The sequence below is a fragment of the Fusarium venenatum genome, assembly GCF_020744135.1.
Source record: "Fusarium venenatum strain MPI-CAGE-CH-0201 chromosome Unknown EDB82scaffold_3, whole genome shotgun sequence".
NCBI classification, from domain to species: Eukaryota; Fungi; Ascomycota; class Sordariomycetes; order Hypocreales; family Nectriaceae; genus Fusarium; species Fusarium venenatum.
The window spans coordinates 3153899-3167249 of record NW_027072131.1 but is presented as its reverse complement, the minus strand read 5'-3'; the positions used below and the strand labels follow the sequence as shown (position 1 = coordinate 3167249).

Below are 13351 nucleotides of genomic sequence, written 5' to 3'. Positions count from 1 at the left end.
CTTTATCTTCACCGAAAGATAATTAACGATACCTTTGTATTTTTCTGCATGGTATTCTTCCTCGAGCTGGTATCTCGATCAAAAAGATCATCCATGCCATTTCATTTACTATAGTGTGACTATGGCCTCTAGAAATGGACCTAACACCACGCTGTTAATGGCTCGCTCTGGTCTAAATGGGCTGAACTGTACCTGGAAGTACTTGAAACAGGCACATCTCCACCACAATTGGCTGCCGTTTGAGTGGAAGAGGGGTGGGCCGGCAAGTGCTCCAGGCGTCACCCACCCTCTAGGCCAGGAAGGAGCAAGCCGCTGCAAGCCAAGAGCCGGGAATACGGTACGTACCAACTACAGCAACGGGAGTGGGCCGTAGTTTCCTCAACTAACAGCTTTAGGTGTAAGTCGACCACCATCCCATCACGATAAACAAGCGTCACAGGAGGCCCTTTGGGAAATTGGCCCCAGGCGTCTCTTTCCCAACGGCCGCGCCATGTGCTTCCTTTTCGTCCAGTCACTGCTAATCTTGGACCATGGATCCTGTTCTCGGACCGGGGCAGTCCTGGTCCGTCTCCGCGTCTCGTCTCCATCCAAGTCGAGTTCGAACATCCCACCATCCATCAGATCTCTGTGTCTCTGCAGGCTGAGACAATAACTACGCTATAATGCCACACCTTTCCCGATTCTCGGTCCTCCGTTTTCTTCGCTTCACCTCTTCGTCACTCTTTATAGCTGCTGCAGGTGTTGGATCTTGATCCCGGGATTGCTCGACAATCATTGCTGCTGTACTGGTACTACTGCACATCAGCTGCACAGCACACCTTGCCTTGTCCGTTCTTTTATTCATTCATTCTTGTTTTATTTCCTTTTCATATCCAATAACAGCCTTTGTCTTATCTTGAGTCAAACCTCTATAAGCTTGTCCAACATCCGCTCTTACGATATCGTTATTCCTCGACTATCCAACAATATCCCATCTTTAAATCATATCCGGACTCATCATTCCGGCTTGGGACATTCCAATTGTGCTTCCAAGGATGCTCAAAGAGTCACGCATCAAAAAACCCACTTGATACTTCAAACGACCACAGGCGACCGCGTTTTCGTCATCACATTTCAACGCAATGCTCGCCCCCTGGTCTCGATTGTGGACGCTGCTTTGTCTCCTCTTGGTGTTTCAACTTGTCAGTGGAGAGGCTTTCAGAATAGCTCCAAGGGCGGACGATGACGAACCCCAAAAGACAACAGCCATTGAGTCGGGCTCAACTTCGACAAGAACACAAAGCAGTACTACCGAAACCGCCGAGGCTACTGGCAAGAAACCCGAATCTTCTCAACCCACAACCTCCCAGTCAAAGAGCGAAGCCACTTCCGTGACTGTCACGGAAACTGAGAAATCGGAAAGTTCAGACCCTACATCGACCAGTACAGATGGTCCCTTCCAAAGTGGACTTGACGATTCTTCCTACTACAATGGTATTGTAAAGCGTGAGTAACAGCTCAGAGTTATTGCTAACAAGCTCCCTAGCTACAATACCCGCTGGTCAGCTTCCCATTGAGCCAAGGCTCACACCAGGGTGGGGTGTCGCGGGAATTATCATGCTGCTAACCGGTGTTGCATATGCTCTTGTCGGAATCAAGAATCGAATGATCCATACCTTCTTTTCGACTGCTTTCGCTGCATCCCTCTGCGTTACTGTACTGATTGTATATGTCATGAAGGCTGAAGTCAGCGATGCTTTGCAAGGAGGCTATGTGGTTGCCGTCGTCATCTCCGGCTGTATCCTCGGTGCAGCTTCAATGTTTTTCAGGGAAATCACCGAGGGCCTAGGCTGTGCCCTGGGTGGTTTCTGTATCAGTATGTGGCTTCTTTGCTTGGTCCCTGGCGGGCTGCTCGGACCTGTTGTATCCAAAGCTATTTTCATCGCTTGTTTTACCGTAGGCGGGTTCGCCTTTTACTTCAGCCATTATACGCGGGACTGGGCACTCATTCTGATGATCTCATTCTCTGGTGCTACAGTTACGGTACTCGGTATCGACTGTTTCAGCCGAGCTGGGCTGAAAGAATTCTGGGCCTATGTCTGGGAGCTCAATGATGATTTGTTTCCTCTTGGTGCCACTACTTACCCAGTCACGAAAGGCATCCGGGTTGAGACTGCAGCAATTGTCATCGTCTGCCTGTTTGGAATCATCTCACAGATCAAGCTATGGAAGCTGGTTCGCGAAAAACGTGAAAAGAAAGCGGAAGAGGCTGCCGAAGGGGAACGCAACCTCCGCGAGGAAGAAGAGCAAGTTGGCAGGAACATCGAAGAAGCGAATGCGCGTGAGAGACGTCAATGGGAGAGAGTATACGGAGATGGCGATGCAGAAAGCTCGACGGTCTCTCACACATCGGATAGTGGCGGAACCCCCAACGAGAAGAACAACCGCACCAGTCAAACCGACTCTTCGAAAAGACAATCAGCCTCAATTGTTGAGGTTATCGAGATGGCAGACATGCCCGACTCTGAGCAGTTGAAGCAGCAGCCTGCCACTACCGTAAACCTGATGTCTTCAGAGCACAATGATGATGGCAAAGTCACGGTTCGCGTAGCTTCAGATGATATCACCCCATCGACAACAGAGACCGTGAACCATGTGGCTGACAGCAATGTACAAACCTCAGCCCCTGAGAGCAGACGTATTTCTACACAATCATCTGTCGCTAGATCTGTTGCCCCTCATGTTATTCCCCTTCCATTCACTATTCCCGTCGCCAACGACGACAACGATGCCTGCACCAATGACGACCGTTCATCAGTGGCAACATTTGCTGATGAAGATGACAATGAGTTACACACACCTAGCCACCGACGCTCACTTGCGAAAAGATTATCTCGCCTCTCTCGTGGATCAATGGAATTGCTTGGAAATATGTCCCACCGATCGAGTCGTGTTCTTGGAGAGTCTCAGGAACATCAACACGGTGAAAGCAGCGACGAATTGGTTATCCCACAAAGGCAACCTCGCGACGATGATGGCTCAGTTGCGGCGACAATTGACAACGAGAGTATAAGCGGTGACGACAAGTCGCGTGCAGCCCATGAAGTGCGAAAGAGCATTCAAATCAACGCGGAACTTTCCGCGAACGACAGCAATGATAAAGGAAACACGCCCGAAACTCAGCAAGACTCTTCCACAGCCGTTAGTGCAAATGGTGTAGCCAATCCTGATGAATTCAAGCGACAAGAAGAAGACGCTGTAGAAGGCATGAGTAAGAGCAAGTCTGTGACATCGGGTTCCTCAGCTCGTGTTAGCTTGACCAAAGATCGGCTCCCCCGATCACTTTCCAAGATAGCATTATCCTACCGGACTAACGAATGGGCCAAGCACCTGAGCAACGCAGATGCCCCCGAGCTTGACGAGATCCATATCGCTGCGCCTAGAAGCCCAGCCGCACCCGCGACTGAAACACCAGTTCCAGTACACATGGAAGAGCTGCGCAAGTCCTCTAACGAAGGAACCCCGGTACCGGCAGTTACACGGTCGGATTCGCGAGCCTCTAATGTCTCCAACTCAGCACCCCGACGGGGTTTGAAACAGCATGTTCCTGTAGCACTCGCCCTTCTGACTGGTGAGGGTCAGCATCGTAGCCCTGGCACAACTCCAACTAGCGCCAATATGCCACGGTCGTCTTCTGGAGGGTTACGGATGACGTCGGGAGTAATTTCATCCATCGCAGAAGAACAAGCTGTGTCGAACCCAATGTTATCTACTCCTTCCGGAGAGGAAATGGCGTCACAAACTCTGGGCGTTCCAGGTGTTGCAGAAGGCCAGCGTTCATCAACGCCAGGTATTGTGTCGTACTCGAGCCCTCAGACTCTTCTTGGCCAACGGGAAATGTATCTCCGCAACAAATCAGCAGGAAATTTGTTGGTCAGCTCTTCAGAAGCCAACCTTCCCGCTCGACATAGAGCCTCAAGCGACGCCGGGTCGCTGCATAATTACCCGATGTATGCTGCCGCTGTTGGAGTGGATGTTGACGATTTGCCATTGAGCAAAAGAAAGGAACTTATCCAACAGAGCAGCTTGAGCCCCTCAAACTCGACACCATCTCTTCAACGCCTCAGTGGTAGTAGCAACTTCAACAGCTTCAACACTTCAGAGGCGCTCTTGAACTCTCATCAACCCCAACGCGTGTCGACCCTCCCCACTTCTGCTGCCCGTGAGAATGCACTTGCCAACTTCCGACAGTCAGTTCAACAGGAGTTACGCGCGGGCACGCCCGTTATCAGTACCTCCGGTCGGGAGACCCCATTCACTCCGTCATCTCTCTTGGCCAGTCGGGAAGTTGAGGTCCAACGCAATGTCGATATGAGCCGAAATATCCTGCTGAGCCAGAAGCAAGCTGAGGCCCAGCGCCGCGAAACAAAACAGCGAGAGAAAGAATGGGCTGACAAAGCCTTTGACGAACGCATGCGAAACGGAGACCTTATCGACATACACCGTGAGGCTATGCGCAAACTTCAAAAGAACGCCAAGGACATGTAATCATCGGTCCCCTAGCCCTTTCACTGTATCATCGAGTTTTCGATCACAATCTTTTTATTTTCTACTTTTTTACTAGTTCACATACCCATATTCGATCCTTTGACTATTTATGATACCAACGGGTTTTACGTGTACATCTTCCAAAAATACGGGCTTGGTTATGACGGTTGGGTAAAATTTACGGGTTAGGAAACTCGTTATGCAGTCACTTATTCTTATCATGTTTGTCAAAATCCAGGATATACATCAAACTACCTAGGTTACAACGATAATCACCAAACTATTAATTCTCTACACTGGTCACCGACTACTCAGGTGAATAAGGGCATAATAAACACAACGAGAGCAAACTGCTCCCGTGCAAAGAGTACCTTATTATAACTGGCTATGTATGTCTCCTAAAACAGAATGAACTCTTTTGGTACCTGCGCCGCCGCCTGCAATGATGCTGAGCTCGCATAGAGCGAGTCTGATGAAATAAAATGAGAATGAGAACAAAAAGTCACAAAAATCAAATAGGGAACTACCCGATGTACCTTTTGGCCGCCCGAGAATAGCTGACGGATCACCTGACCCAGCCATTTAGACGTTCCTAGCGTCGATATGTTTCCTTGAGGGGCTCAGTCGTGACAAAATACGTCGGTGACATAGGGACCAATAGACGAGTGTCGGATGTGACGACGTCAGGAGTTGGTGTGTCTTCTGCATCCGCCCAAACAAGTGTTTGGCTGCGAGGAGGTTGAGCAGGCGACTTACTCTCCCACATACGACCGTTCACGACAGAAGGGAGGGAATCAAGAGGTAAGCCTCGATCCAGAGGAGGTCGACGATCCTTCTTTCTTCTGAAGTTAAAAGAAGACAAGGATGGGAGTGGAATGTTGGGTAAGTCGAAACGAGTTCGAAATGGGAAGGGGTTGCGAGGAGGTAGAGTGATTGGGGCTGTAGAAGGCGAAGCAATAGGAGGAGGGTAGACTATCTCTCGACGAGGCGATTGCGAGGTCGAAAATAAGCCCAACTCATGTCCCATCTCGACTCCTGGTGTAGTAGCGCTGTGAGCGGGCTGCAGAGAGACAGGGTTGAGGCTCGCAGACGATGTTGTAGTTAAGTTGCGACTGACGAGAAGACTTTTGATCTTTTTCGGGAGTGAGGATGTACTGCAATCAGTTAGTATTGATCCCGGGTATTAGAAGTGCACACTTACGTAGAGAATGAGGAATCCATGAGGTTAGAGGTCCCAGAGCTGCTACCATATGTTGTTCTGTCAGGATCATACTCCTCTTGGAGCTTGGGAAATAAGTGCCCAAGACCAAAGTAAAGCAATCCGCGACGATAGCTGTTGATAGCGTCCTTTGTCATACCGAAGAAGAGGACGACAGGAATGGCAGCGAGGATATCGATGTAGCAGTTGTTTAGATGTATAAAGGTGAAGCCGTTGGATGGGACAAGGATTACAGCCGACCACGGATAGGGCCAAGTGCGGTTGTGAATGAGATCGTAGTCAAAGGGCTGAAGTGGAAAAGCACCGAGAATGTTGAGAACGGCGAGAGTGATTACAACAGGCAGATAGGGAATCAAGATGGCCAATACCATGAGATAGAGGCGGCGCTTTGTCCTTTGAGCCCGCTGGTTAGCAGACCTGCTGCTGTTAATGGCTGTCCGAGTGGTCCTTGCGATTTGGCGAAAGCGGATATAAGTGAGAACTTTTTGATGTTAGTTTATCTAGGCTACGTGCGAAAGGAGAAGAGAGATAGGTGAACTCACTAGCGTATCCGGATGTTATCAGCGCAACGACAACCGGAGCAATGACGAAGAAGGTCATGTAAGGCCAGGCAGGCCATGCAATCCAACTGCACCCGACAAGAGTAGCTACCGCATATCTCTGTGTAGTCAAAGGCCAGACCCAGGCAATCTGCATGATGGGAAGCGGAAACATGATGAGTGCTTGAACAAGATTGCGCCGGCGCTTCTCTTGGACAGACAGAGGATTAGCACGTAGAAGACCAACTTGCTGAGCGAGGTTGCGCATGATGGCAAGCAGACAAGCCCCAAACAATGCATTCAAGAAGTTGGTATAATAAGGGCTGGCATCGCAGAATCCTTGTCCGGACCACCACTTGCTAGTGTCGTCGTCTCTCCAGATGAGAGCGTTGATGATTGTGTCGAGATTCGCCAATTCGATGTTGGCAATGAAGACAACAGCTGCAAATTCCCCGTTGCGGTAGAGGTTTTTCAGAGGCACTATGCATGCTAGGTTGGCGATTATGCCGAAGAGCACTCTGCAGACGAGATTGGCTGTGAGGGATGGAGTCGTGGTTGTTCCCGGTCCAGGAGCTGCTATTATGGACAGGCCGTCACGACCGAACAAATGAATCGAGCCGGTCATGACGCCGACTTTGAGGTGGAAGAAGCTTTTTGAGGCTTATGAGTGAGTGGTTGAGATTTATGAAGAAAAAGTCAAAGCAACTTGGTGATGTTGGTTGTTGGTGAAGTTGACAGACGCAAAGATGGCAATGTCTTGGCCCAACGGTTGATCAAAGCGGGAAGCGCAAGGACCTCACTCAAGAAGATACGTAACGGCTGTGTTGGTAACTTTATACAGTGTGTTTGAATTAAAAGAACATAAACAGTCGGCCAATTCAGCCTGTCAATAAGGACGGAGAGCTCAATAAGGCGGCGACTTGGACAACATGACGGGCATTCCTGAGGGGCAGGGGCCAGAATTAGCAACTCTCAATTAGTAACATCAGTAGTTTATTGAGCCTTCCCCCTTCCATTTTTATTCCTCCCTCTCTGTCAATAAGAAATAAACAGAAATCTTTGTCTCCGTTTGGAGTAAGGCGTTACTGTCATGCCCAGATCTACAGAGCGCGGCTATTGAGGGGCGTCTATTGACAACCCGATCGGGTAAGTCTAACTTGCAGGGGTGCCTAAGCGAACGAACGAGACTCTAGTGGGAGAAGCTAGCTCACCTTGAGTTCCATGACGAAAAGTCTGAGTCTGAAATCTAGGTACGCCTCCACTACCATGCAAGCTCTTTGGAAATCCAATCTATCTTTTTAAGTGAAAGATCGAGGGGGCGCTGAACTTTGAGCCGCTTATTTTTTTCTTGGGTAAAAATGACGACGCTTGGCTAATTTGGTGGTGGTGATCTAGAGCATTTAGCATCCCTGGATGAGATAGCAACGACCTTGGCAGAAGGATATTATAGCAGCAAGTAAATTTTAAGTATTTTGGTGGAACTCTCTATTCCAAATCATATTTAATTGAATTAAAAGGTCCGTTTTTGGGATCAAGCAGTTCTTGGCTTTTGAATCATGTTGATGTTAATTAAGGTACAGATATCGTGAGGTTAACTAAAGTAGGTCTATAGCGATATGCGGTGCATATTTAACTATCCGAGCCACCAACCTCAACGGCACCCGTTTATCGGGTCGCACAACAGCTCTACGCAAAAACCAATCAAATGACGCATTGAAGAGGGTCCCCTTTCAATTTCAGCTTCCTACCCTATCGCGTCCCAGGATTTCGAAACTACGCGACTGTCATCAAAGTCACAGTCCCTTCCTTATCAACAAGTCCCCGTCAGTTTTTTTTGTCTCCGCTTCAGCTTCTCTCGTTCCCCTCCAGCCAACAACGAAACCAAACAAAGAAAAGTAAAAAAAAAAAAAAGAACAGACGCACCATCACACACATATACCATGTCTTTCTCTACTGTCTTCCGTCGTGCCGCCGTCGCCCCGGCTTTCTCTGCCCGAGCTTTCAGCACCACCACTGCTCGACCTCTGGCCAAGATCACCATTGTTGGAAACCTTGCCGACACCCCAGAGGTTCACCCCACCAGCACCGGCCGCGAAATCGTCCGCTACGCTGTCGCTAGCAACAGCGGTTCCCGTGAAAACCGCAAGACGAGCTGGTTCAAGGTCACCAGCTTCGCCGAGGGTCCTTCCCGAGATTACCTCATGAGCCTTCCCAAGGGGTATGATATGACATGATACATAGCCAGCTAGCTAGTAGCTAGCTGTTTGACATATTCAGAGACAGGCCATTCTGACAACTCATACAGTGCTACCGTCTACGTCGAGGGCGACGCTACTCTCAACGCTTACACTGACGCCAACGGCCAGAACCGCACAAGCTTCAGCGTTGTCCAGCGTATGTCTACCCTCCCAGTTCGACAATGCTTCATCTTCTAACATGGTTCAGGCCAAATCGAGGTTCTTCGACGTCCCCAAGCTCCCGAGCAGGGCGAGTAAACATAACCCTTGGTCGATTCTTGTCCACGCATGGACGCAACCTTTTCGTGGCGCCACAATACCCCAACCGCTGCTCTCCTCTCTCTCTCTCTCTCTCTCAAAGATGATCTCTTTTGTTGGATGCTAATGTATGGGTGCAATGTACGATGAGCTTTAAGGACAGCCGTTGGAAGAACTGTATGATACCACGATGCAATATACTTTTTAACATCACATATTCACGATGTAGTTGAGTAAGTCAGTAAACAAGAAATGATTACTATGTCTATCAATTACTATTATACCCCATCATGCTGAGGTGGGTAACATTCAAATCTATTCTTGCTGATTTGTTCTGATGTTCGCCAATTTGATCCTTGAAGCAACCTGTTTCCAACCTACTGATTCATCTCCTGCCCAGCGAGTGGTCATTCCGTAAAGCTGATACTCGCGAAGTTATTGTCTTACTTAAGGTCCAAGAAGCGGCGAACTAAAGAAGCCGATGACTCTGCAAGCGCAGGGCTCCCAGAATTACTACGAGCCAATGAACAAAGCATGGGCATTGAAAAAATCCAATATAAAACACAACCAGATGAATATCCCCGATTGGGTTGCCCAGAGTAATCATGCGCCTGGACCAGAGGAGCTTTTGGCAGAGTCTAACCAGCATGGACATCGACATATTAAACACAGCACAAGGACTAGCCTCTGTAGCAAATGAGGCTGTCAAATGAATAAGATAAAACGTCGAAAGAGCCAAGGTCCCTGATGGGGTATTTGTTAGGCCGACTTGACGATACCTACTGTGTATCACACAACGCAGGCGATCAACATATGCGCCAACAACCAGCGAGCCCTGAATGTCGGCCGCCACCGTGGCCATATTCAAAGGAAAGTTGGTACGATGGCCTGTCATGCTAGGGGTAGTATGACTAATCCTTGAACCGGTGGATTTCTTAACCATGGTCTGTAGAGTCGAAATTGATGGGATCCTGGTGACGACCTCTTGTTGTCCTAGTCTAAAGTCTAATCTATATAGGCACTTGTATCGAATTAAGGTTTTCGTAAGAACTGCACTTAATATGTGCGTTAAAGTGCCGGGTGATGGTAGAAAGTCTAACTGATGATGGCTTAAAGATTCCGATGAAAACAAGGGGTACGAAAGAACGAATGCGAGTGTAACCAAGTGACGTGTAGCAGTGGAATACAATGGACTTTGTCAACGTGTCTTATGGATAACCCGATTGGCTTTGAATGCCTACTACCCAGGTACCTAAGACTGCCCAAGCACATAACTGGGTAAGAAGTGGAAGTAGTCATGGATGTAAAGTAAAGGCAAATGCGGCCGACTTCAACATGTACGCCTGACTACCTCATGGGAAAAATGGAAGCCGAGAGGAAGTAGAAAGAGGACTTCATTCGGTCGTTGCATCTTCTGATATCTAGTGAATGGGGGAGCTCTATACCAAAGTGCAGCTATCCATACATCCAAAACCAGCAGCAACACCACCCTCCTCACTCTTGTCACCTTTTGTGCGCAAGAGATACCCGGCCTCTTCGTTGTGATGAACCTTTCCTGTGTTCTGATCCCATACACAAGTGCCATAGATTCCCAGTTCACAAATAACGCCTCCTTGTTCGAGGTTGCCGTTACGGAGGATTATGTTGTTAACTGGGGGTGGGGTGATGAGCTCCATGAGGATGTAAGATCCCCAGTGGGACTCGGGAACAGACTTAAGGAACTCGGGAATAGCTCCTCGGTAGATGTTGTTTCCGCCACCTTCTCGCTGAGGCTTCAACACATAGTCTTGGCAAGCCTTAGGGTCAAGGGCCTTCTTTCGAGCCTCAAGACCAGCATCGCTTGTGTCCATGGGGTAAATGTTGGTGAATGTGCGCCAAAGTCCAGCGGCATCCTCGGTGTCATCGCGGATAAATCTGCTGAGGGCTGAAGGTGAAGACGATGGTTGCGGTGTCGCCAGAATCTGCTGAACCTTCTTTGTTCCAGCCAGTTGAGTAAGAACAGTAGGACACTTGATTGCGTTTGATCTCTCCAAGTGGTATCGCGCATCCCAGGCTTGCTGGTCGGGGTAGTCGGAGGGTCCGTATCCAGATCGCATGTAGATGACAGCAACTTCATAAACCCTGGCGGGATTTCGGGGAAGATGGTACAGAAGTTGTCTTTTAGAGGTTTCTGCGATTGTTGTGTGCTTCAGGATTTGAGAGTATGGGAGTCTGAAGACGGGGATAGATGGAGAAGAGTTGATAATTTGATACTCGAGGTGGCGCTGGTCAAAAATGTTCCTCTCGCCATCCTGAACCAGGAAGATGACACACTTTTGATGGCCAAGTTCGGATTGAGGGTAGGTGTTGTAAGCTGCCTCAATACCTGCTGCCAAGCCGCGAGTGCTGGTGTTTTCTGGTAGATCCAGCGTTCCTTGAATGATAGAATTTTCCAAGATAGGGTATTCCGTTGTAGCAAGATACCTATCGTTGTCAGCCTTGGATCATCGAGGACTTAGTTCTCAGTGGTAACTACCTGTGGAGAGAGGAGGTGTGTGTTGAGAGACCACCGAAAGACGAGGCAATGGTGTTAAACTCAACCTGCTTAACTTGCAGAGAAGGGGGAGAAGTGCGAGTATCCTGGTGAACCATGTAGTCGGATCGGAATAAGCCCAGGGATAGATGCTGTCGTTCGGTCAGCTATTAGGGCAGTTTCGTCCAATGCATGGATTCTTACCTGTGTATATCCCTCAGCCTTGACCTTGGTATGGACATCCCATAAGTTTCGAATAAACTCATCACCATCTGCAACCCTAGGACTGTTCAGAAGCTGGCATTAATAGAATTTGGAGCTTACATACTCCTTCACTACTTGTGCCAGAAACTCTTCATCTCTACTCACTGAGGCATACAGCTCGTTGTAAGTCTTCTGAACCGCCTTGCCCTGGGAGAAGCACTGCCTCGGAAAGGGGCTAGGGAAAAGTGTGACAGGCACATTGATAGCAGCAATACCCTTAGGGTCTGTCTCGGCGGCTATTACGGTTGGCGGAGGCCTGACTGTGAGTCCATTACCTATCGACCAGTCTTTAACAGTCTCGATGAGGATGTCCTTTTCTTCGGGTTTGAGAGTGGGAGGATACTCCCCGTCTATAAGAGATGCCATGATGTTGAGATTGACTGGGACTCTGCGACAAGAAAACCGAACGTGAAAGAAGAATATCAGAAAAATGACAAGGTTGTCTCAAGGATTTCTCTGATTATTAACCTGGTAAAGTCGTCGGCTTGCGTGCTTTGGACCTTTGCGCTAGATGGGGTGGCTTAATAATTCAGTGGGTGCTTCTAGGCGGAATTGGAGAACGGCTAATTCCACAAATGTACATAAAAGATGACCGCGGACAATGCCAGGCATTCGTTTGTAAACTCTGAAGGGCATGTTAAATGCATTTATAATGTATTTTTATATTATTATTTGCTCTCGATCCTATCTACGCAGTGACGTAGAGCTGTTTTTTTCTTTCTTCCCAGATGATAAAGTTCATGAGAGATCTTTGGTGGGGTAGAGAGAATACTTTACTAAAACAGGTAAAAAATAGCAGTCCTTTTTTTTATAGACATTAACTAGATAACCTTCAGATATACCTTGGTAGCTCTTTGTGTCGATGAAATATATCATATATCTGTTAGTAGGAGATAACTTAGTACCTCTAATGTTTCAAGTTCATTGTCCATTTCTATTGGCCACAACGGACATTTATCTCTGTTAGAAGGCAGATGATAGGTGCTACCCTTTCGCTCATTCCTCGCCTTAAGTAAAGGTGCCTGACAATAGGTATTTGCCCACTTAAAGCAATCCACCTTATACTTGACAAACTGCCTTTATGCATGGCCAATCAGGCACTAACCTTTAAGATTTTATTTTTACCAGTGCCTACGTTGAAAACTTAACAAACTAAGGTCCTTGGCCTCGCCTTTGTTTGAAGATCACGTGAGGTTTGCCAACCTGCTGGCCTCCACTTTTTCCAGAAGGTAGACTAGGTAGTTACTATACTGCTATGCGCTCCAACATGGAGTGAATGTGCAGGGTTCGGACTTCTAGTGCATTTCTCTTCACCTGTTTACTACGAATTGCATTTACGATTTCATTAGGCGCACCGCACGTTTCCTTTTTCCCCTTCGTTCCTGCATGTCATCAAAGAGAAGGAAGCAGCGAAGCGCTCTGTTACATCTTTTTTCCATCTTTTGACATTCATTTCGTTTTTGCGCTCTGGTCGCGTAAAGCAACTATCTGATCCTTCCCAGGCCTATTAACACTTAACCGACCGCTAGCAAACCTCTATATATTCGCTCTTCAAATCAAGCAAGTTTTTGTTTAGGGCCGTTACCTCCTGCTATGCACCTTTCGCTTCGCTTCTCACATCGTCGCTGGGCCTCTGTCTAGGTAGCCAAGTCGGCGTCACAACTCATGTTTTTAAATATCCTCTTCCGGTATGTCACTTCCTCTTCGCCAACTTCCACTCTTTCAACACCAGATCAACCTAACCAATTATCAGAAATCTCATTTATTGTGCTCTTGAGAGCACGTGCGACATCAA

The 13351-nt window shown here is 48.1% G+C and overlaps 4 protein-coding genes across 4 annotated transcripts; 2 read left to right on the top strand and 2 right to left on the bottom strand.

The window, feature by feature from the left end:
- The first annotated feature begins 1634 nt into the window (after positions 1 to 1634).
- On the top strand, positions 1635 to 4881 carry EDB82DRAFT_505943 (uncharacterized protein). The gene has a single exon (XM_025727285.2). It carries the CDS (start codon positions 1645 to 1647, stop codon positions 4525 to 4527), a length of 2883 nt encoding a protein of 960 aa, XP_025581767.2. The 5' UTR covers positions 1635 to 1644; the 3' UTR covers positions 4528 to 4881.
- A 1-nt stretch (position 4882) lies between these two features.
- Positions 4883 to 6953, bottom strand: EDB82DRAFT_538493 (pheromone A receptor-domain-containing protein). The gene is made up of 3 exons (XM_025727284.2): positions 6289 to 6953; positions 5729 to 6227; positions 4883 to 5681 (listed from the first exon to the last, which is right to left on the bottom strand). Exons 1-3 carry the CDS (start codon positions 6908 to 6910, stop codon positions 5120 to 5122), a joined length of 1683 nt encoding a protein of 560 aa, XP_025581766.1. The 5' UTR covers positions 6911 to 6953; the 3' UTR covers positions 4883 to 5119.
- A 1078-nt stretch (positions 6954 to 8031) lies between these two features.
- EDB82DRAFT_235733 (uncharacterized protein) lies at positions 8032 to 9107 on the top strand. The gene is made up of 4 exons (XM_065607283.1): positions 8032 to 8503; positions 8652 to 8679; positions 8731 to 8957; positions 9015 to 9107. Exons 1-3 carry the CDS (start codon positions 8226 to 8228, stop codon positions 8905 to 8907), a joined length of 483 nt encoding a protein of 160 aa, XP_065463936.1. The 5' UTR covers positions 8032 to 8225; the 3' UTR covers positions 8908 to 8957; positions 9015 to 9107.
- A 1112-nt stretch (positions 9108 to 10219) lies between these two features.
- On the bottom strand, positions 10220 to 11922 carry EDB82DRAFT_434620 (uncharacterized protein; the record flags this gene model as incomplete). The annotated part of the gene is made up of 4 exons (XM_025727282.2): positions 10220 to 11243; positions 11296 to 11444; positions 11497 to 11572; positions 11621 to 11922. The coding sequence occupies 4 exons, from the start codon at positions 11920 to 11922 to the stop codon at positions 10220 to 10222; spliced, it is 1551 nt and encodes a 516-aa protein (XP_025581764.1).
- Between the last annotated feature and the right edge of the window lie 1429 nt (positions 11923 to 13351).